The sequence below is a fragment of the Hemiscyllium ocellatum genome, chromosome 1 (assembly GCF_020745735.1).
Source record: "Hemiscyllium ocellatum isolate sHemOce1 chromosome 1, sHemOce1.pat.X.cur, whole genome shotgun sequence".
Classification (NCBI taxonomy): domain Eukaryota; kingdom Metazoa; phylum Chordata; class Chondrichthyes; order Orectolobiformes; family Hemiscylliidae; genus Hemiscyllium; species Hemiscyllium ocellatum.
The window spans coordinates 136,027,372-136,051,812 of record NC_083401.1 but is presented as its reverse complement, the minus strand read 5'-3'; the positions used below and the strand labels follow the sequence as shown (position 1 = coordinate 136,051,812).

General features: G+C 40.6%; 1 protein-coding gene across 2 annotated transcripts in view; it reads left to right on the top strand.

The window, feature by feature from the left end:
* Nucleotides 1–24,441, top strand: part of fras1 (Fraser extracellular matrix complex subunit 1) — a 439,192-nt gene that overhangs the window by 7,191 nt on the left and 407,560 nt on the right. For both annotated transcript variants that reach the window (XM_060826343.1, XM_060826334.1), the window contains exon 2: nucleotides 16,102–16,133. In XM_060826343.1, the coding sequence (XP_060682326.1) occupies nucleotides 16,102–16,133 (32 nt within the window). The remainder of the gene's footprint in view (nucleotides 1–16,101; nucleotides 16,134–24,441) is intronic.

The following is a 24,441-nucleotide window of genomic DNA, read 5'->3' as shown; positions in this document are numbered from 1 at the left end:
TCTCTGTGAGCTAATTTTTCATGAAAATATATATGTAAATATACAATGGCGGGACATTGCATAAATATCTTAGAAATTGATGTTTTGTTTGTGTCTATGAGTATAGTAAATGTCAGGTTTTGAATGTTTAACTTATAAATAAAGCTGGTATTAATCTAAGTAACATTTCTTAAAGGAATTTTGTAGTTAATCTTTAATTACAATACATTACATACCAGTGCACCTGGCATGAAATTATTGTACATGTGTGCAAAGTCTCAAATATTATTTACACAAAGGCATCCTGCTCCAAAATTAACTTTGTCGTTCAAACAGCAATTATAGATGTCTGCATTCTGTAAATTCTTTTCCTCAATCATATTGCTCAGACATTTAAGGCATATTTGCAAATAAAAAGTGCATGTTATGTTGTAGTAAATGCTTATACAGAAAAATGGGCCTTAAGGTGTTTCTCCATTTGGCATGCACCAAAATTCCAAGACAGTAAAATACATATCAATCTTCTATATTGTAAACATTCTGCTATCTCATTATGTAGAACTAAATCTGGGAATAAAGAATTAAACTTGAGAACCAGACAGTTTAAAGCCAGTGATAGGAAATGTACTGGAATCTGCATGCAGATAAGTGACAGAACATTTAAAAACACCAAACCTAACAAAACTTTGTTCACATGGATTCTAAAAGGCTAAGTGATGCTTAATTGACCTGAGAATTCTTTGAAGAGGTAGTTGATAAAATAGACAAAGGTGATGCAGTAAAGGCCTTCTACTTTGGTTTTCAAAGTGCTTTTTGATAAGTCAAGCTCATGAGAAGATTAGGGCAAGTGGTTTGAGGATAATTGGAGAATGGGTAGCAAATTGAGTGAAAAAGACCCAGGATAAAGGGTCATTTTCAGATTGGAAGTGGTTAGAAAGTGGTGCTCCATAAGGATAAATGCAGGTCCCACTGTTATTTATAAATTATAGTTAAGGATTGGTGAAGAATTGGTAGGTTATAGCTATTGGAGAAAAAATGAATAGATTAGGTTTTCTTCAGAAAAGTGAAGCTGTAGAGGAATCTGAAAAGAGGTATTTAAAATGGTAAATGGACAGACATTTCATGATGCAAACAGTTTCTTGGCTGAAGGCCTCAAATTGGAGGTTTCTTACATAAAATGAGACAATGAATGATGGACTGCTGCAGTATGGGATTAGCTGAATTGTCAACCTCATAGGAGGTTGATGATGCAAGCTGAAGCCTTTGGGTCTTTAGGACTCAATATTTCTGCACAGGTGAGTCATAGGTTTATAACAGTGAAAAAGATATCTCTTTGGTTTATCAAAGCAAAGAATGAGGTCGGACTGATAAATTAAACTGCATTAATTTGAATGCAAGAAGCCCAACAAGTAAGTTCGATGACCTCAGGCATGTTTGGGAATATAGGGCTGGAACATCATAGTGATAACAGAGACGTGGCTCAGGGATGGACAGGACTGGAAAGAAGCTATAGAAAGGGAGGCAAGAGAGGAGGGGGAGTGGCACTTTTGATTCTGGATAACATTACAGCTGTACTTAGGCAGGATAATCCTGAGAATGTATTCAGGGAAGTTACTTGGGTAGAACTGAGCAATAAGAAAGGGATGAAGAAAATTTTCTAATTCGGTAAATGGATGTACCAACTAGAAAAGGTGCAAAACTTGATCTACTCTTGAGAAATGAGGTAGGGCAGGTGACTGAGCGGTCAGTGGGGGAGCACTTTGGAGCCTATGATCATAATTCTATTAATTTTAAAATAGTGATGGAAAAGGATAGAAGGATCTAAAAGTTGAAGTTCTGAATTGGAGGAAGGCCAATTTTGATGGTATTAGGCAAGAATGTTCAAAAATTAAGTCGGTGGGGGGGATACTGGGGGAGGTGTGGAGGTTCATGGGTAAAAAGACAGTTGGAAAAAGGGAAGTCTTTAAAAAATTAGATAACAAGTCCAGAGACAATATGTTCCAGTTAGGGTGAAGGGCAAGGCTGGTAATGCTGAATGCTGGATGACTAGAGAAACCGAGGTTTTGATTAAGAATAAGAAGGAAACGTACATCAGATGTCGACAGCAGAGATCAAGTGAATCCCGAGAAGATTTTAAAGATAATAGGTGTCTCCTTGAGAGCAAAAAGGGGACATGAGATAGCTTTGGCAAATAGGGTTAATGAGAATCCAAAGGGATTCTACAAGTCAATTAAAAATAAAAAAAAATGTAGAGAATAGGGCCTCTTAAAGATTAGCAAGGCTGCCTGTGTGTGGAACCTCAGGAGATGGGGGAGGTACTAAACTAGTATTTTGCGGCAGTGTTTACTGTGGTGAAGGATATCGAAGGTAGTGAACGTGGGGAAATGAAGAGTGCTATTTTGAAAAATGTCTATATTACAGAGGAGGTGCAGGACCTCTTAAAATGCATAAAAGTGGATAAACCACAGGAGCTGTTTAGGTGTACTTTAGGACTGTGTAGGAAACTAGAGAAGAGATTGCTGGGCACATTATTGAGTTATTTGTATCATTGATGGCCACAGGTGAGATGCTAATGTGGTGCTACTATTTAAGAAAGGTGATAAGGAAAAGACAGCAAACTATAGACTGGTGAGCCTGACATCAGTAATAGAGGGGTAAGTTGTTGGAGGGAATCCTGAGGAACATGATTTATGTGTGTTTGGAAAGGCATGGACTAATTAGGGATAGTCAACATGGCTTACTGCTTGAAAAATTGTGTCTTACGAATTTGACTGAGTGTTTTGAAAAAGTAACAAAGAGGGTTGATGAGGGCAGAGCAGTGGACGTGGTCTATGTAGACTTGAATAAGCCATTCTACAAAGTTCCTCTTTGGAGACTGGTGAGCAGTGTTAGATCACACGGAATAGAGGGGCAACTAGCATTTGAGATACAGAAGTGGCTTGAAGCTAGAAGAGAGGGTGGTGGTAGACGGTTGCCTTTCAGACTGGAGGCCTGTGACCAGTGGTGGGCCACAAAGATCAGTGCTGGGTCCACTGCTTTTTGTCTTTTTGTCACTGACTTGGATGTGAATGTAGGAGGAATAGTTAGTAAGTTTGCAGATAACACCAAAATTGGCGGTGTAGTGAACAGAGAAGAAAGTTATCATGGAGCACAACATGACCACGATCAAATGGGTCAGTGAGCCCACGTTTGGTGAATAGAGTTTAATTTAAATAAATGCGAGGTACTGCATTTTGGAAAGGCAAAACAGGGCAAGACTTAGACACTTAATGGTAAGATCCTGGGAAGTTGCTGAACAAAGAGACTTTGGAGTGCAGGTTTATAGTTCCTTGAAATTAGAGTCCCTGGCAGACAATAGTGAAGAAGGCATTTGGTATGCTTGCCTTTATTGGTCAGTGCATTAAATATAGGAGTTGGGAGGTCATGTTGTGGCTGTACAGGACATTGGTTAGGCCACTATTGGAATATTGCATGCAACATTAGTCTCCCTGCTATAGGAAGGATGTTGTGAAACTTGAAAGGGTTCAGAAAAGATTTACAAGGAAGTTGCCATGTTGGAGGGTTTGAGCTACAGAGACCAGAATAGATTGGGGCTATTTTTCCTGGAGCATTGGAGGCTGACGGGTGACAATAGAGATTTGTAAAATCATGAGGGGCGTGGATAGGGTAAATAGTCAAGGTCTTTTTCCCTGGAGTGGGGGAGTCCAAAACTAGAGGAATAGGTTTCAGAAGAGAGGGATAAGATTTAAAAGGGACCTAAGGGGCAATTTTTGACACAGTGTAGTGCGCGTATGGAATGTACTGTCAGAGTAAGTGGTGGAGGCTGGTAGAATTAGAACATTTAAAAGGCATCTTGATGGATACATGGATAAGGAAGGGTTTAGAGGGATATGGGTCAAGTGGTGGCAAATGGGAATAGATTAATTTAAAATATCTGGTTGGTATGAATGAGTTGGACTGAAGTGTCTATTTCCATGTTGTACAGTTTATGACTCTAAGTCCAGCTTCTCAAATCTAATTTTGTCAATAAAGGTTTTCATCCTCAGAATTGTTCCAGTAAATCAGCTTTGCCACAGTTTAATGATTGTTGTATCGTTCATTAGATTAGATTACCTACAGTGTGGAAACAGGCCCTTCGGCCCAACAAGTCCACACCGACACGCCGAAGCGCAACCCACCCATACCCCTTCATTTACCCCTTCACCTAACACTACGGGCAATTTAACATGGCCAATTCACCTGACCTGCACATCTTTGGACTGTGGGAGGAAACCGGAGCACCCGGAGGAAACCCACGCAGACACGGGGAGAACGTGCAAACTCCACACAGTCAGTCGCCTGAGTCAGGAATTGAACCCGGGTCTCTGGCGCTGCGAGGCAGCAGTGCTAACCACTGTGCCACCGTGCTGCCCTTGCTGCCCTCATGTTTTATGGTAACCAGAAATGGACAGAATACTCCAGTTAAAGCTGAGCCAGAGTTTTATTAAGTTTCAGTATAGGTTTTTACATTTGTCAGTAGTTGTATTTATGAAGATGCCTTGACCATTTGTTTCCAGTTTTGACCTTTAGCACCCGAATGTATTGGTTTCTGCTGGGGTACTGTTCCTTTGGTGTCTGCATTACCAAACAAGCCCAGTCAAGTGACTATTGTATTCGCATGTTCCTGAAGAACATAAGAAAAAAGTAGCAGGATTAGTTCCTTGAGCCTGTTTCAGCATTCAGTTTGGTCAAGGCTGATCTTCAGCATTAACTCCACTTTCCTGCCCACTCCCCGTATCTTGAGATTCCTTGAGGAATTAGAAATCTGAGTGTCTCAATTATAAATACATTGAGCAACAGAACATTCACAAGCCTCTGGAGTAGTCCAAGTGTTCATGCCTTTTGATTTAATAAATCTCTCCTCAACTCTGTTGGAAATAATTGGTCCTTATTCTGAGACTGCATCCCATGTGATGGATTACCAGCTCAGGAAACAAACAAAATTATAACATTTAATTGGGCATCTGGATGAAGGGCTTATGCCTGAAACGTACATTTATGCCGACTCTTTGCTTCCTGCTACCTCACTGTGGCAGGGATCCGGGTTTTATTCTAGCCTTGGTGACTGTCTGTGTGGAATTGGCATATGCTACCCATGTCTGCATGGGTTCCTGCTGAGTGCTTCGGTTTCCTCCCACATTTCAAACTGTGTAGGTTAGGGACATTCAAAGTTTGGGAGAAGATTTGTAGCTCGGGTGCTCGTTGTTGTGGTTCTGTTCACCGAGCTGGGAATTTGTGTTGCAGGTGTTTCGTCCCCTGTCTAGGTGACATCCTTAGTGCTTGGGAGCCTCTTGTGAAGCGCTTCTGTGATGTTTCCTCCAGCATTTATAGTGATTTGTATCTGCCGCTTCCAGTTGTCAGTTCCAGCTGTCCGCTGCAGTGGCCGGTATATTGGGTCCAGGTTGATGTGCTTGTTGATTGTGAATCAGTGGATGAGTGCCATGCCTCTAGGAATTCCCTGGCTGTTCTCTGTTTGGCTTGTCCTATAATAGTAGTGTTGTCCCAGTCGAACCCATGTTGCTTGTCATCTGAATGTGTGGCTACTAAGGATAGCTGGTCATGTCGTTTCATGGTTAGTTGGTGTTCATGGATGCGGACCGTTAGCTGTCTTCCTGTTTATCCTATGTAGTGTTTTGTGCAGTCCTTGCATGGGATTTTGTCGTGTACCCCACTTCTACTTGGGGTAGAAGTGACCTGTACAAGAAGGACAAATTATACCTAGATTGGAAGGGGACTAATATACTGGCAGGGAGATTTGCTAGAGTTGCTCAGGAGGATTTAAACGAGTAAGGTGGGAGCGTGGGACCCAGGGAGATAGTGAGGAAAGAGATCAATCTAAGACTGGTAAGTTGAGAACAGAAGCGAGTCAAACAGTCAGGGCAGGCAGGGACAAAGCAGAGAACAAGGTTGGACTGATGAATTAAACTGCATTTCTTTCAAAGCAAGGGGCCTAACAGGGAAGGCAGATGATCTCCGGGCGTGGTCAGGAACATGGGACTGGGATAACATAGCAATTACAGAAATGTGGCTCAGGGATGGACAAGACTGGTAGCTTAATGTTCCAGGATACAAATGCTACAGGAAGAACAGAAAGGGAGGCAGGAGAGGAGGGGGAGTGGCATTTTTGATCAGGGATAGCATTACAGCTGTACTGAGGGAAGATATTCCTGGAAATACATCCAGGAAAGTTATTTGGGTGGAACTGAAAAATAAGGAAGGGATGATCATCTCATTGGGATTGTATTATTGATCCGCTAACAGTCAGAGGGAAATTGAGAAACAAATTTGTGAGGAGATCTCCGTTATATGTAAGAATAATAGGGTGGTTATGGTGGGGGATTTTAACTTTCCAAACATGGACTGGGACTGCCATAGTGTTAAGGGTTTAGATGGAGAGGAATCTCTTAAGTGTGTACAAGACAATTTTCTGATTCAGTATGTTGATGTACCTACTAGAGAAGGTGCAAAACTTGACCTACTCTTGGGAAATAAGGCAGGGCAGGTGACTGAGGTGTCAGTGGGGGAGCACTTTGGGGCCAGTGACCATAATTGTATTAGATTTAAAATAGTGATGGAAAAGGATTGACCAGATCTAAAGTTGAAGTTCTAAATCAGAGGAAGGCTAATTCTTCCTGTTTTGGCAAGAACTTTCGAAAGCTGATTGGGGGCAGATGTTCACAGGTAACGGGTTGGCTGGAAAATGGGAAACATTCAGAAATGAGATAAATGAGAGTACAGCGATAGCATATTCCTGTCAGAGTGAAAGGAAAGGCTGGTAGGTATGGGGAATGCTGAATTTCTAAAGAAATTGAGGGTTTGGTTAAGAAAAAGAAGGAAACATATGTATGGTATAGACAGGATAGATCACATGAATCCTTAGATGAGTATAAAGGCAGTAGGGGTATACCTAAGAGGGAAATCAGGAGGGCAAAAAGGGGACATGAGATAGCTTTGGCAAATAGAGTTAAGGAGAATCCAAAGGGTTTTTACAAATATATTATGGACAAAAGGGTAACTAGGGAGAGAATAGGGCCCCTCAAAGATCAGCAAGGCCGCCTTTGTGTGGAGCCGCAGGAGATGGAGCAGGTACTAAATGAGTATTTTGCATCAGTGTTTATTGTGGAAAAGAACATAGAAGTAATAGAATGTAGGGAAGTAGATGGTGACATCTTGAAAAATGTCCATGTTACAGAGGAGGAAGTGTTTTATGTCTTCAAATGCATAAAAGTGTATAAATCCCCAGGACATGATCAGGTGTACCCTAGAACTCTGTGGGAAGCTAGTGAAGTGATTGCTGGGCCTCTTGCTGAGATATTTGTATCATCGATAGTCACAGGTGAGGTGCTGGAAGACTGCAGGTTGGCAAACGTGGTGCCACTGTTTAAGAAGGGTGGTATGGACAAGCCAGGGAACTACAGACTGGTGAGCATGACGTTGGTGGTGGGCAAGTTGTTGGAGGGAATCCTGAGGGACGGGATGTACATGTATTTGGAAAGGCAAGGACTGGTTAGGGATAGTCAACATGGCTTTGTGCATGGGAAATAATGTAAAGAAATAATGGAAGAAGTAACAAGGAAGATTGGTGAGGGCAGAGGTTTGACGTGATCTATGTGGACTTCAGTAAGGTGTTCAACAAGGTTCCCCATGGGAGACTGATTAGCAAGGTTAGATCTCATGGAATACAGGGAAAACTAGCCATTTGGATACAGAACTGGCTCAAAGGTAGAAGACAGAGGGTGGTGGTGGAAGCTTATCTTTCAGACTGGAGGCCAATGACCAGTGGAGTGCCATAAGGATTGGTGCTGGATCCATTACTTTTCGTCATTTATAGAAATGATTTGGATGTGAGCTTATGAGGTACAGTTAGTAAGTTTGCAGATGACACCAAAATTGAAGGTGTAGTGGACAGTGAAGAAGGTTACCACAGATTACAATGGGACCTTGATTGCACAAGCCAATGGGTTGAGTGGTAGATGGAGTGTAATTTAGATAAAAGTTGGTGCTGCATTTTGGAAAGCAAATCTTAGCAGGACGTATACAAACAATGGTAAGGTCCTCGGGAGTGTTACTGAACAAAGAGACCTTGGAGTGCAGGTTCATAGCTCCTTGAAAGTAGAGTCATCGGTAGATAGGATAATGAAGAAGGTGTTTGGTATACTTTCCTTTGTTGGTCAGAGTATTAAGTACAGGAGTTAGGAGGTCCTGTTGCAGCTGTACAGGTCATTGGTTTTTGAATATTGCATGTGATTCTGGTCTCCTTCCTATCGGAAAGATGTTGTGAAACTTGAAAGGGTTTAGAAAAGATTTAGTAGAATGTTGCCAGGATTGGAGGATTTGAGCTATAGGGAGAGGCTGAACAGGCTGGGGCTGTTTAACCTGTAGTCTTGGAGCTAAAGGGTGACCTTATAGAAGTTTATAAAATCATGAGGGGCCTGGATAAGGTAAACAGACTAAGTATTTTTGCTGGGGTGGGGGAGTCCAGAACTCGAGGACATATGTTTAGGGTGAGAGGGAAAAGATATAAAAGAGCCCTCAGGGGCAACTTCTGCACTCAGGGTGGTACATGTATGGAATGATCTGGATGGGTGTATGTATAGGAAGGATTTGGAGGGATATGGGCCAGGTGTTGGCAGGTGGGACTAGATTGGATTGGGATATCTGGTCGGCATGGATGAGTTGGACCGAAGGGTCTATTTCTTTGCTGTACATCTCTGTGACTCTATGGGTCAAATGGCCTCTTTTCATGTTGTAGGGATTCTATGATTCTATATTAGTTCAATTCTCAGGCCTTTCCTCATGATAATTTCTCTTGTCACTGTCTTCAATGGTATCAATGAGCAGAATGCTTTGACCCACTAACCACTGTGGATATTGACAAGAAAGTTGTTAACATAGAGTGATATCAGATTGACCAATTTTTGATATTGAAGGCAAAGTGACTGATTTTTCAAATAAACATTGAATTGCAAGATTCAGATTTTGCTGGTGAGCAGTGAGAGGCCTGTTTACACCCATTTCCATTGCTAAATGTGTTACGTTTAGCTAAAATTATGCATAATTTCCCATTCTCCCAAGGCTTAGCGAAAAATGAGGTGACTGTTCCCAACATGGAAGTCAGAATGATTATCTGGTGACCCTAGCTTACCACTTGCTCCTCCAGCCCTCCTCCTTTGAAAACAAACACCAAAATTTTGTGGCACGTTGCTTGGGCAACAACCACATGCATCTCCATCCACAAATGTTGACATTGGACACCACCAGCTCCACTGCACCGTCGTGGCACATCTCCGATTTGCTTACAATATGATTCTGTGCTTCAGTGCTGCATTTTGGAGTGCACTCAAAGTTCTGATGGTGTGCTGGTACAGACTCTGATGTCATGGATTTGATCAGTGTGCTCTGATAGTACTTGGAGTCTTTGCACCTACTTCAATGCTGACAGCATCTCAGCCATGATCTCATTGAATGGCAGTGCAGGTTCAAGGGGCTGAATGACTTGTTCTTGTTCCTATGTTCCTATATCAATGACAAAACCATTTTGCCTGCTAGTGACCATGTGATCAGTGCTTAGTTAACTGAACAATTTGGGGCTGGAATGAAATATGGAGAAATGATATGATCTCTACCAACACAGGAGCTCTCTCTCTGCTCTCTGCAGTCAAAACCCATTTTTAACCTGAAGAAAACCAGTTTAATTTTCCTTCAGCAATCATTGTAAACTATGATTGAAGATGATATGTCAAAGACATTTTAAGAGCACATCAACCACATTGAAAGCTTCCGCTGGTTTGCAGAGACACAAAGAAAAGTGACTGAGAATCAACATTCTGACTATTATAGGGATCATCTCACAACTTGGCAAGAGGAACCAATGAATGTTTTCAGTTTCTCTTCACCCGTAATGTATTTCTCTGTGTGTGCATGTGTGTAACGGGGAGTTTGTAAAGGGGATTAGATTTTTACTTTGTAGATTTATGTGCTGATGGTTTTTACTGTTACCTTTTAGGTAATTTCTAATTATTTGTAATAAATAATAATTCTAGTTACATGCAGAAACAATGGAAATGTTGGTGGGGGATGTCATTCACAGTAAACAGAACCTTGGTTTTAACAGTGCACAACTTTTCCTGGCATGATGGTTTGACATGCCTTGGGCTCAGGGAATAAAATGGGGAGAGGAACAGTGAAGTAAATGGTCAAATAAAAGCAAAATACTGGAGATGCTGGAAATCTCTAAATCATGAAACGCTGGAGAAACTCAGTGGGTCTGTTAGCATCTGTCGTGATAGTAACATGGTGCAGGAGTTACTCACTTTGCACATTGGGCCATAACATATCAGATGGTATAACTTTGTACCTTCACTATTGTATTTGTAGCTGGAAAGACGTTCACTGTCATAGCTGATGATGGCAATTGAACATTTATTTACAAATCTAAGAATGCCTCTACAATGAAGCTTCATCAGTACAACCATGGGCTCTCAGAAGGTGCTTGTCTTCTTTTCCTTCTCAGTATGTTTCAGGGCAGTCCCACGGTCCCCAACTAAGGTAGAGGTAACCTGCCCTACTGTGGAGCCTGTTAATCTTCCAATTTTGGTCAAGCAAATCCAAGAATATTTGTTGGTAGAAGGTGTGGACTTGCTGAATGTGTCCTCCCCACAGGTTGATATATACTCCTCAGATTGAACTGCCACAGTGCTGAGGGTATTAGGTTGTAGATGGAAAAGCTGGCCAACTCTGGAGCTTCCTAAGAGCCCCGCGTGTGATTCCTCTTCCAACCCTATCTCCTTGTGAGGCAGGGGAACCAAGAATGAGGTCAGGGTCACTACTTCACCTGTTGCTCAATAGCTGGTGCCCTATTACAGGTTGTTTTCTTCTATACACTGAGGCAAAGGGAGGGATTGTGTGAAATGAATAAAGCTGGCTAAATTATTCGCATTGATACAGGTGCACTGTCATGAGGGATTGAGTTGGCAGCACAGAGTTGATGCAGAGTTAGAGTGGCGGGTGGTACTGGGGTTGGTGAGAGCAAGTGAGGGAAGAAGTTGCATATGATAATTAGAGTAGGGGACCATGAGTCTTGATGGAATGTGAAGGCAATAGCAGAGGATGGATGTGAGGTTGCAGAGAGATGATGGGAGCATTTATCTGCATGGAGGTGAGAAGGTCATTGACCTTGTTACTGCAGTGCCAGTTGATCTTTTGGAGTGTGGATACTGCATTGACCAAGGTGGGAACCTTGGACTAAGCTGGGTGTGGTCGTCTTTGCTAGTCCTGGGGGAGTGACAGTTCTTGCTTGCATCATTCCATCCTCAAGGACCTCCAGCTCCTGCTCACAAAAAAAAGGCTATCTGTTTCCCTCTGTCTGACATGTCCATAAAGAGTGCAGGGCAGCACTGGACTGATGCTCCCTTGCATGGTGAACAATTGCATTTTAAGTATGGCACCAGCACCAGGAATCCAATGGGTCCCAGCTGTGGTAAGTACTTCCACCTATTGTGAGCGGAAAGGACCACTGGGGTGCCACAGAGGCATGGTGGATGGGTAATGAGGTGACTTTTGGAAAATAGTGTCAGAAATTTTGCTAGCTTTCATGGAAAGAAATCTCCATGGACTCAGCAAAATTGACACTTGGCCAATTTCTTGTAGAATTCAACCCAACGTTAATATTTAGCTACTTTGTTTTCCATGTATTGAAAAATCTCTTAAAAACTGTTTTTCCCTTCCAAGCTAGTTTACTATGATTTACCTCATATCTTTGCTTAAGCTTTTTGGTCATTCATTGCTGGTTTCTTCAAGAAAGAAAATAATCAGGCTTACTTCTATTCTTCGCAAGATTATAAGTCTCTTGAATATTATTCTTAACTTCTTCGGAAAGCCATGATAAATCTTCCCTTTGTTTTCTAATGAAATGCATTTCTGTTGAACATTTGCTTCTTTGTGTGCTTCCCACCTCATTTAGAGCCATACCCTTTCATTTTATTTACCTAGTCAACTGTAGCCATCTCTTGCCTTATATGTGTGTAGTTTGTTTTGTTTAAGGTTTTTATTAAGTCTGGAGTATGTCAGTTCCAAACTTAGGCTCAGTACTGCTGAATTCTGTTACCATTTTCCAGTGGGTCCTTAACTATAAAATTAAAATTATTCCTAACTCATTTTACAATACTGGATCAGCAATAGCTTTATATCTCATTGGTTTATCTAGTTATTGTTCCAAGAACCAGTCAGGAAATGCTTTACAAACTCAGCTTTCAGACCACCTTTGCTGCTTTGAGCACAGCAGTTTGTAATGATTCAAGCCCTTTGTAGTAATACATTGCTTTTGTTGAAATTTAAATGATATCCTGCTTATTTCTCAATAATGGTACTGTTATTGGGGTGCATTAACAAATCTCATCAGCATTTCCTGACACTTAGTTTGTCATATCTGCCTTTTTTGATTGTGCTTCCTTATGTTTTCCGGTAGTCGCAGTCCAAATGTAATCCTTTACTAACAGGTCTGCTCCTCCTTTTCTCATCTCTGTATCTTTTGAAAATGTTGCGTACCCTTGAATATTCATTTGACAACTTTGGTCACTTTATAATCATGACTACACAACTGCAATGGACTGTTGCAAAATGTGGAGGATATGAATCAGTCAGATCCTACTTTTATCCAGACAAATGCACTCTTCAGGGGCTGGAATCTTGAGATATTTTTTAACCTTTTTAATTTACTCCAGGTTGAGGCGCTGATGATAATACATAGTGCACCCATGGTGCCTAATCTGAAATCAGTCAAACCAGTAATGTTTGAGAGTATCATATGGAGATGCCAGTTTGCTTTCAAAATGTTTTGGGCTATTAATCAAGCTCAAAAACTGGACTTCTTTCAGTTCTATAATCTATGCATATAGAATCTGACATTGTGCAGATTTGCAGTGTGAAGGTGCATTGGGATACTTTGGATCTGTCACTGGGACCTGCCAGGAATGTATCACAGGAGCTGATTTCTGCACATATCCTGCCTACTGCGACATGTCCTTGCTGGATTGCATAATCACCACTTTTATTCCTAAATTTTAGTGATTTTCTTGCAGAGAGAAATTAATAATAAATTAATGAAATTATGTATTATTCCACTTGCACTGTTAATTTCTATGAAACATTTGGAAAATGTTATGTTTTGTTGAATGAGGCTTAGCTGGATTTTTAGTGATGAATCAAGTCATAATATTTAAGACTAAATGGTTGTTCGAAGCTTTTAGTCTTACACTCATCAAGATTGACACAGAAGTACAAAATTGCCATGGGAACAATAACTTACTTGCATAAGAAAAGTGTGCTGATTGGTTGACATAAGTCACAGGAGCAGAAGTTAGGCCATACAGTCCATCTGGTATGCTATGCCATTCAATGAGGTTGTGGCTGACCTGACAATCTTCGACTCAACTTTCCTGTTTTGTCCCCATAGCTTTCATTTCCCTTTTTTGATTGAAAGTCTGTCTATCTCCACCTTGAATATACTTCATGACACAATACCAACAGCCCTCTCTGGTAAAGAATTCCATCGATTCATTCCTCTGAGGAGGCAAAATATCGCCACCTTTCTGTCCGGAATGCATGACCCCATTACTCTGAGATTACACGCTGTTTCTAAATGAGCCCACAAGGGAAATAATCTTCCCACATCTATCCTATCAAGTCCCCTAAGAATCTTGTATGTTTCAATAAGGTCTTATTCTTCTATATCCAACAAGTTCAGGCCCAATCTACTCAACCTCTCCCGATAAGATGGTGCCTCCTTACCTGATACCAGTTGAGTGATCCTTCTCGAGGCTGTTCCATTGCCAATATATCCTTCCTGAGATAAGCATCCCAAAATGGTTCATGGTATTCCAGTTGTACTTGGATTACTGCCTTGCATACATTTAGAAGGACCTCCCTCCATTTTCTTTGAAATAAAGGTCAACATTCCATTTGCCTTGGGGAGAAAGTGAGGTCTGCAGATGCTGGAGATCAGAGCTGAAAATGTGTTGCTGGAAAAGCGCAGCAGGTCAGGCAGCATCCAAGGAACAGGAGATTTGACGTTTTGGGCATAAGCCCTTCTTCAGGAATTCCATTTGCCTTCCCTATTACCTACTGAACTTGAATGCTAGCGTTTGTGATTCACGACAAAGATTCCTAATTACTTCTATTTCTTAGCTCTCTGTGGTCTTTCTCCATTTTAATAATATTCAGGTCCTCTATTCTTCCTGCCAAAGTGCCAAACTCCTATTTTGTTACATTATATTCCATCTGCCAAGTTTTTGCCCACTCATTTAACTTGGCTATGTTCCTTGGAGACTCTGTGTCATCCTCACCACTTGCCTCCCCACTATTTTTGTGCCATCTACAAATGTTGCTGTTGTCCATTCACATTCCTCAACCAAGTTATGGATAGATATATTGTAATTAATTGTAGCCCCAACACTCATTCCTGTGACACACCATTCATCCCAGCTTACCATCCTGAAAATTCTCCTCTTATCACAACTCTCTGACTCTCATTAATCTGCTAAAGCTCTAAACATGTTAAATTCTACTTCCAATCCCATGGGTTCTTATTCTATTAAGTAAAGTAATGTATGAAACCATATCAAACACTTTCTGAAAATCCAAATGTATTGCATCCACTACTTCCCCTTTATCTGTCCTGCTTCATACCACCTCAAGGAATTCTAATAAATTTGTCCGGTATGATTTTCCCTTTCATTAAACCGTGCTGACTGCTTGATTATATTACGCATTTCTAAACGTTCTGCTGTTAGTCCTTTGTAATAGACTCTAACAAAGTGTTCGGAGAAAGTGGGGACTGCAGATGCTGGAGTACCAGAGTTGAAAAATGTGGTGCTGGAAAAACACAGCAGGCCCGGCAGCATCCGAGGGGCAGGAGAATCAACGTTTCAGGCATAAGCCCTTCTTCTTTGTTGCTTTGCCAGTTTTCCAATCCTTTGCAACTTCTCCAGAATTTAAGGATTCCCAGAGGATGACTACCAGTGCATCCATTATATCTCTGTTGATACTTTCTTTAATATTCTAGGATGTGTCCCATCCAGTATCCAGGGTGCCTTCTACTGTGCAAATGTATTGAAACAACTCCTGTATCATTTCCTGGCTATCCGTTATTATTTTAGATTAGAGTGGTGCTGGAAAAGCACAGCAGGCCAGGCAGCATCCAAGAAGCAGGAAAATCGACGTTGCGGGCAAAAGTCCTTCATCAGTCCTTTTAACCTTATTCATTTATTATTTCCCCAGTCGTCTTCTCTCAGGGGCCATGTGCATTTTGGCATCTTTCTTCCTTTTATGTATTTAAAGAAGCTCTTGTTTTGTGTCTTGATACTCATTGCAAGTTTATTTTTGGCAAATTGATTCTGGTTAAGGCATTGTATTCAGTTGAGTTAATGAAGTCACTTGCTGAATGCTTCACGTTCTTTGCATCTAAGTTAGAATTCATGTTTGGAATGGTGAAATGTGCAACACAGAGATCTTTGTGGGCAAACATGTATATTACTCAACTGTTGGAAATTTAAGATAATCCTAAGGCTCACTTCATTGCCCTACTGTTAATATATTGTGTTCTACTCATTTTCAACCTCTTGGGAGATATTACTTCAACAAAAAGTGCAATATAAATGTAGTTGCTGTCTTGAGGGAACAGTATTTGAGCCATCTTGATTTCACTTGATGTGCAGATGTGTATGTTTCTGGATACACAGAGAATTTTGCAAAGGGAGCCCCGATATTTTTTCTTTCTTTTTTTATTAATGGATATTAGAGGCTAATTGTAGTATTGGGACTATTCTGTTTGCAATGAGATAACTCCACACAGGGCAGGGATAATATGTTTCTCTGGCCATGTACATTTTCCCATTGAGCCATCTGAGCAGTAGGTACTCTTTCTTTTCTCTTCTTTCAGTATAGTACAGGAAACAATTCTAAAAATGACAAGAATTGATAGCATATGCATTACTTGATGAATATTAGAATTGAGCTATTTTATCAGTTTTCCATAATTAAAACAATTCTTTATCAATGAACTGACTTCCTGTTTCCTTTCTCCAGGTGCATGTATCCATCAGGGGTCACTTTTTGCGGTAGGTCAAAACTTTACCTTTATATTTTGTTATAGTTGTGTTTTATTACATGTATGTATGAAATTGACATTAATGATGACTGTCAGAATTATTAAGTTTTTTTCTGAACAAGTATGGGATTTAGATATCTCCGTGCTAAAAATACTGTTTCCATCAGGACATTCGAGGTTTCTATTATTATATAGGCGAAAGTGTGGACTGCACTTGCTGGATTTAATTTCTTAATCAAGCAGCAGCATTTCCAAGATGCTGGAAATTATAGTTATATGTGTGGTCAGGCAGCACCTGAGGAGCAGGAGAATCAGCGTTTTGAGCAAAGACCCTTTATCAGGAATGAGGCTGTCAGCTGAGGGAGTGGTGAGATAAATGGGAGGGCGGTGGGCCTGGGTAGGACATGAACAACAGGTCATGGGGGTGTGGGGAGGGGGGAGGTGGACGTCGGGTGGTAAGGGAGTGGTGATGGAGGAGGCCCAGGACCTGCATGTCCCTGACGGAGTGGGGGGGTTAGTTGAAGTGTTCAGCCACGGGGTGGTGGGGTTAGTTGGTGCGGGTCTCCCAGAGATGTTCGTGCTGTGCGAGTAGGCCTCCTATCTCCCTAGTTTAGAGGAGACTGCATTGAGAGCAACAGATAGAGTAAATGTCATGTGTGGAAATGCAGGTAAAACTCTGGATGTGGAAGGCTCCTTTGTGGCCTTGGACGGAGGTGAGGCGGGAGGTACGGGTGCAGGTTTTGCAATTCCTGCGGTGGAGTATGTGTAAAAGGACAACATCATTATAAAGAAAACTATAAATGTAATCCAGTTAAAACAAATGACCTAACTTTGAATGTGGGTTAGCAATGAGAACCACAATTGTATTTTGATGCAAAAGTTAAAATTAATCATGCTTAATATGTTACATTTCAGATTATAACTTGCTGTATTTGTATAATTACATTAGATTCTCTATAGTGTGGAAACAGGCCCTACTGCCCAACAAGTCCACACCGTCGTTGCGAAGAGAAACCCACCCAAACCCATTCCCCTGACTAACACACTTAACACTATGGGCAATTTAGCATGGCCAATTCACCTGACCTGCACATCTTTGAATTGTTCGAGGAAACCCACGCAGACACGGGGAAAATGTGCAAACTCCACACAGACAGGCGGGAATCGAACCCAGGTCCTTGGTGCTGTGAAGCTGCAGTGCTAACTGCTGAGCTACTGTGCCGCCCTATGGATGGCACACGACTGCTTCACTTTCAAGGACATTATAATTTGTCTTTAGTCTATCACTGCTGTAAAATGTGAAATGAAATGAGCCACTCACTATCACAGTAAAATTAGTTTGATATTAGACTGCATTATGTAAACATTAGGAAAGCAGAATAGGTTTTCATTTGATTTGAAATGAAGTTGTCCTCCGCCCACCACTGTTTTGATACTCATTAGAAACCTGTTCGCATTAAATTATGCATCTGAAGGTCTATATAATTCTCTAAGGAGTTAGACTGAAGTAAACACTGCTGTTTTGTCGTCTTTAAGATTGATGTTATCGTACCTCATTAGATGTGCTGTACCAGTGGAATTCTTAAAACAAGAGAAATTATCTGGTCAACACACACATACCTTGAATTTAATTTCTTAATCAAGCAGCAGCATTTGCAAACATGTCAGAGACAAAGTTCTTTTGCACTGGTGATATCAATCAGAATTAGAAATGAATAATCAGGTTTCGAGTTGAAAGCATTACTGTTAGGAGGATGTGCTTCTCCCTTTCGTTAATAACTGCAGCAGAACAGAAACCATCATTGAAGACCTGGGAATATGCAAGTGTTCAGGGTTTTATTGATTTGTAAGATTATGTTACCCTATATAATGTAATGCAATATTTCAAGTAGAGCTGTATAAACAGGAAGATTTCCTTGAGTACAGAATTTAAATTTCGGGATCGTTCTAACTTGCTGCACAGGTCAATTAATCTTGCTTAATTGAATTGTTTTGGACACACCCCTCCCACTGTAAGATACTTCAGGTTACAGGACTGTGTTGAAAAAGGATGGTTATAAAGCCAATGTCAGGTATAGAAAATAATAATAAAGATACAGCCAGAATATGCAATGTGCAGGGGCATTTGAAAAATTAAATGCAAGACCAGAGAGAGAATATGAGAGGATTAGCAGGTATTGTAAAGGGGAATCTAAAAATCTTGTCATCAATATGTACAAAGTGAAAATGTATTTCATGAAAGAAGATAGTGTATGTGACATTTGATACCATAAATAACAAACTAAGCACAAAGATATTTCCTCTCTCAAAGCTATTTAGAATTTAAAAACTGAGGTTAGGTTGAACTTGTAGTGAACCTTGGTTAGCTCAGACTCTGCTCCAAACTATCACCATTACCCCCCACTGCATCTACCTGTTGCCTTCCAAGCTACTTCCTGCCACCCCATCCCCTTCCTATTTATCTTTGTCCCCTTGGTGGGCACACCCCCCACCCACCCCTACATTCCTGATGAAGGGCTTATGCCCGAAATGTCGACTCTCCTGCTCCTCGGATGCTGTCTGACCTGCTATGCTTTTCCAGCACCGCACTCTTTGACTCTGATCTCCAGCACCTGCAGTCCTCACTTTCTCATACTCAGGAGTACTGTGCGAAGTTTTGTGTTATAGAAAGGATATGAAAGCAATGTGGAGGTTTCAGAAGAGATTGACAAAGAACATCAGAAAAAGGCACACTATACAGTCTCTTAAGGCTGGTCCATCATTCAATAAGAAGGTGAATGATCTTTAACCTGAACTCAATGATAAAAATTCATCCTGAGAAAAAAGAAGCTTTTTAAAGAGAGCCTGAGAGAACCATTGCTGACCAGGGAAGTCAGGGACAGCATGAAAGCAAAAGAGAAAGCATTTAATGTGGTGACGGGCAATGAGAAGCCAAAGGATTGGCAAGCATACAAAGACTAACAGAGGACAATGAGAAAAGAAAGAAGGACAAAGAAAATTAAATATGAGGGTAATCTTGCCAGTCATATAAAAGAAGGTTGCAAAAGTTTCTTTGAGATATATAAAGGGCAAAAGAGAGACAAAAGTGGACACTGAGCAGCTAGAAAATGATGCTGGAGAAGTAGTAATGGGGAACAAAGAAATGGTGGAGGAACTGAACAAGTACTTTGTGGAAGACATGAGTAACATCCCAAACATTAAGAGAATCGGGGGAAAGAAGAGAGTATGGTGGCCATTTCCAAGGAGAAGATGCTTTTTAAAAAAAAACCAAAAGATCTGAAGGTGAATAAGTCATCTGGACCAGATGGACTACACCCCAGAGTTCTGAAGGAGATAGCTGAAGAGTTAGTGGAGGCATTAGTGATGATCTTTCCAGAATCATTGCTATCAGGGATGGTCACGGAGGACTGGAAAATTGCTAACTTAACCACCGCCCCCCCCCCCCAATTAAAAAAGGAGTAAGGCAAAAGACAGGAAATTACAGGCCAATTAACCTGACCTTGGTTGTTAGTAAGTTTTTGGAATCCGTTGTGAAGGATAAGATTTTTGAATATTTGGAAGTGAATGGTAAAATAGGGCAAAGTCAGTATAGTTTGATCAAGGGGAGGTCACGCCTGAAATCTGCTGGAATGTTTTGAAGAAGCAACGAGCAAATTAGACCAAGGGATGCTAGTAGATGTTATCTATTTGGACTTTCAGAAGACCTTTGACAAGATGCTGCTCTGGAGGCTGCTGAGTAAGGTAAGGGCCCATGGTGTTAGAGGCAAGGTACTAGCGTGGATAGAAGATTGGCCATCTGGCAGAAAACAGAGAGTGGGAATAAAAGGGTCCTTCTCAGGCTGGCAACTCGTGACTAATGGTGTTCCACAAGGGTCAGTATTGGGATCACAACTTTTCATTTTATACATTACTGATCTAGATGAAGGAACTGAGGGCATTCTGGCTAAGTTTGCAGATGATACAAAGATAGTTGGAGGGACAGTTAGTATTGAGAAGGTGGGGACGCTGCAGAAGGATTTAGACAGGTTTGGAGAGTGGAGAGTGGACAAAGAAGTGGCAGATGGAGTACAATGTGGGAAGGTGTGAGGTCATCCACTTTGGTTTGAAGAATAGGGGCGTGTATTATTTTCTAAATGGGGAGAAAATTCAGAAATCTGAAGTGCAAAGGGACTTGGGTGTTCTCGTCCAGGATTCTGTCAAGGTAAACTTTCAGGCTGAGTCAGTAGTTAGGAAGGCAAATACAATGTTGGCATGTATTTTGAGAGGACATGAATATAAAAACAGGGATGTACTTCTGAGGCTGTATCAGGCTCTGTTCAGACCACTTGACCCATTTTCCTCTAAATCCTTCCTATTCATACACCCATCCAGATACCTTTTAAATGTTGCAATTGTACCAGCCTCCACTTCCTCTGGCAGCACATACATATACCACACTCTGCATGAAAAGTTACCCCTTAGGTACTTTTTAATCTTTCCCCTCTCACTCTAAACCTATTCCCTCCAGTTCTGGACTCCCAACCCAGGGAAAAGACCTTGTCTATTTACCCTACCCATGTCCCTCTTGATTTTATAAGCTTCTACAAGGTTATCCCTCAGTCTCTGATGCTTCAGGGAAAACAGCCCCAGCCTCTTCAGCATTTCCCTATAGCTCAAATCCTCCAACCCTGGCAACATCCTTGTAAATCTTTTCTGAACCCTTTCAGGTTTCACGACATCTTTCTGATAGGAAGGAGAACCAGAATTGCACACAATATTCCAACAATGGCCTAACAAGCGTCTTGTATAGCTGCAACATGACCTCCCAACTCCTGTACTCAGTACTCTGACCAATAATGGAAAGCATACCAAACACCACCTTCACTATTCTATCTACCTGCGACTCTACTTTCAAGGAACTTTGAATCTGCACTCCAAGGTCTCTTTGTTCAGCAACACTCCCCAAGATCTTACCATTAAGTGCATAGGTCCTGCTCTAATTTGCCTTTCCAAAATGCATGAGGAACTCTGCGTCTGTATTCAATGGACTTTAGAAGGTATGGGAAGTATAGTTTGTGAATGATTAAAAAAATTGTTAATGTTGCAAAAGTGAGCAATTTTATACAGTGCATACTTTGTGAATGATAATGGAAGATGCCTGGAATGGCATGGGTGAAAGAAAGGAGCATGGGTTGGAATGAGGTGTGGTTGAGGGTACTGAGGGAGGTGATGGTGAAATATGAGGCTTTCCTAAGCAGTTGGAAGTTTTATACTGGGAATTGAGGCACGTCATCTAACTGCCTCCCACACATGGGTTCCAGCATGCCTCAGAAACTACACTGCAAACTTGACCAATGTTGCTGCTCTGACAAAATGGCATGTGAGGTCACACACTGGCCCAGTGTGCAGATTTTCTTGTGTCCCGAGCGAGTTTCGACAATTGGAGGTAGATTTTCACAAATCATTGAAAGTGGTAGGACATTCGATAAGGTAGTTAATAAAGTGAGGCAATTATTGACGACATGATAAGAGGTACTGAATATAATAACAAGGAAGTTTAATGAGCCATTAAATATTCTTCAGTTATGCATAATTTTGCAAAGCAAATTTCAGTAAGAACGTATAACGTTCGGAGGAGGTTGACCAGGAAGATACGAGGGATGAGAACCATCTGCTAAGATTGGAGAAGTTTGGATTCCTCTTTGAGCACAGCAGATTAATGGTGGTACAAAGAGAGGTATTGAAAATTTGGATTTGTCCTCATAGAACAAGTAAAGAGAAGGTCTGTCAAGTGGGGTTGTAACCAAATGCTATTAATTCAAAATATTTGGCAAAGAAAAACAGATGGGGAACAAGGAGAATTATTTCACTCTGACAATTGGTATGAGTTGGAATGTACTTTCTGAAAGGTAGAGAAGCAGGTAAATTAAAACTTCCAAAATTAAATTTGATATGTATGTGAAGATAACTAATTAGTAGGTTATGGGGATAGACTGGAGTTGGGATTGAGTTGAACAGCTGTTTCAAAAAGCCATCACAAGTATGACATGCTGAATGGGTCCTTCAGTATTGTATTCTGTGCAGTATGATTCTATGTTCCAGTCATGAACAAGGATATTGTTGTGCAAAATGGAAAGCTTCTGGAAGTCTTATAGCCTTAAAGGAGCAGTTCTATCAAGGGTAATTTCCTTGTTTCAATCTATTTCACTCTGAGACTGGCCGAGGATGTCTGTTGACCTTGGCCTGACTCTCTATGTTCTATTAAACATTGTGTTTCATATATAATGGGGAGGTGCCATGTAAGGTATATCAATGGTCTTATGGATAAGGTGTTTATAGATTTTGCTACAGTGGTCAGTTATTAACATTTAATATGCATGCAGCAAATGATCATTTTTGTGGAGGAATTAACAGCTTAACACCTTTTTAAAATAGTGGAGAATATTATTTCTTATTCAGGTAAGTATTCAAACTTTAAATCGCATGCTATAATGAGTGGGATTTTTTAACTGAACAAGCCTTTTTTAAATGCAAACAGTTCCTTTCGATACAAATAAAATTTGTCAAGCTGTTCAGAAAATTCATAGTAAATTAGAGCTTGTGTTTTTTCTGATATTAATCTTTGAAAAGCATAATAACATTTCTGAAGCTTTGAAATCATTATGTGGGTGAGTAGCAAAGTAAATGTGATAAAATATTGATTAATTGATTTAGGTGGTATGAAGTTTTCCATTAGTATTAGTAGGAAGTCTTATTTTTAATGTCAAGATAATAGAGTTTCAGTTGTTGAAAAACATTTTTGCAAGAAGCAAGGCAAAGTGTAGTACCTACTGAATGCAATGTTTGTAAAAGCCAGAACCATTGTGATCCAAGTTCTGCTGTTTCATATTGCATTAAAATATTGGGATTGAGTTTTTGAACCAAGCAATCCTTAAGAGATTTAATAATGTCCTTTTATTGATCTGTCTTCAGTTCTCAAAATATTGTATTTGCTGGCTTTTAATTATGATGTGATCTGCTAGACATAAGTGGGTTTTTGAAGCAAAACAGCAGTAATAGAATGTGAAGATTCAAGTCAAGAAAATTAACTTGGTTTGGCCTTTGAAGTTATAACTTGAAGACAGCAAAGTGAAATCACACGGTTTTACATTGACTCTGACAGCTGAGCTTAAAATCAATTCTGGCCAGTGTAATGTTGAGCTTTGCGGTTTTTCATTGCTTCTTTTATTAGACTGTGCAGCAAAACCCAAAAAGTCCTATCATTCTCTCTCTTATGTACATCAACCATTTTAAGAAATATCTAAGTGCAAAGCAGATCTTAAAAAGAGAATAAGAAGGGGCAAAGAGAGAGTATAGGAATAGATTAACAGGTAACAATAAGGGGAAACGAGAAAGATTTTAAACACACAAATGGCAAGATAAAAGTTGTCAAAGAAAGAGTAGGGCTGACTATGGACCAAAAAGCAGAATATGTGGGGAGGCATCGGGTGCAGCTAAAATTTTGAATGAGCCCTTTGAACTGTCTTCAGTAAAGACAAGGATACTGCATATCTACCAGTAAAGAATGAGGTATAGCAATGTGAGGTGGGAGAATAGTACATAAATGGTGCACTTAAAGATAGTCAGTTCTTAAACTAGAAAAGTAGCTCAGTCCAAATAAAATAAATTCTAAGTTACTGACGGAAGTGTCGGGGACACTGAAGAAGATCTAGCTGTAATCTCCCACTCCTCTTTGAACATAGAAGCAATTTCAGAGCACCGGAAGAGTGTAAATATTCGACCCCTGTTCAAAAAAGGCAGAACAATTAATCAAATAGCAACATACCAGTCAGTCGATAGCTGTGGCATGAGTCGGTTTAGATATAATAATCCGGGACAAATCTAAATGGCAGTTGGAAAACTATGAGCTGATAAATTTAAAGTCAGAAAATTAGTTATGTAAGAGCTATTTTTTAAAAAATGATCAGGTAGAAAGGAAACAGAGTTCATGTTTGAGTCCAGGGACCCTTAGTATCTTGCAGTCCTGCTTACACCCCTACAGTGTTCCTCTCTTTTCACCACCCTCCTTTCCCTTCTCCTCCTTTTCCCTGATGCTTGCTGTACCTTTCTAATCTCCACCCACCCTCCTTGCAGTTTCTTTCTTTCTTCATGTCTGTTCTGGAGCCTCTTTCTTCCATCACCACACCGAGCAGACATAACAGCTGAAAGATGGATGCCTGGCCCCTGCCAAGTATGTATTACCTGGAAATGTTACCCACTATTTTAAGTTAAGTTCAGACTTGTTCACTAACTTATTGTGTGGCGCTGTTCTAATATCTAACCCAGTTCCACTGATGTTT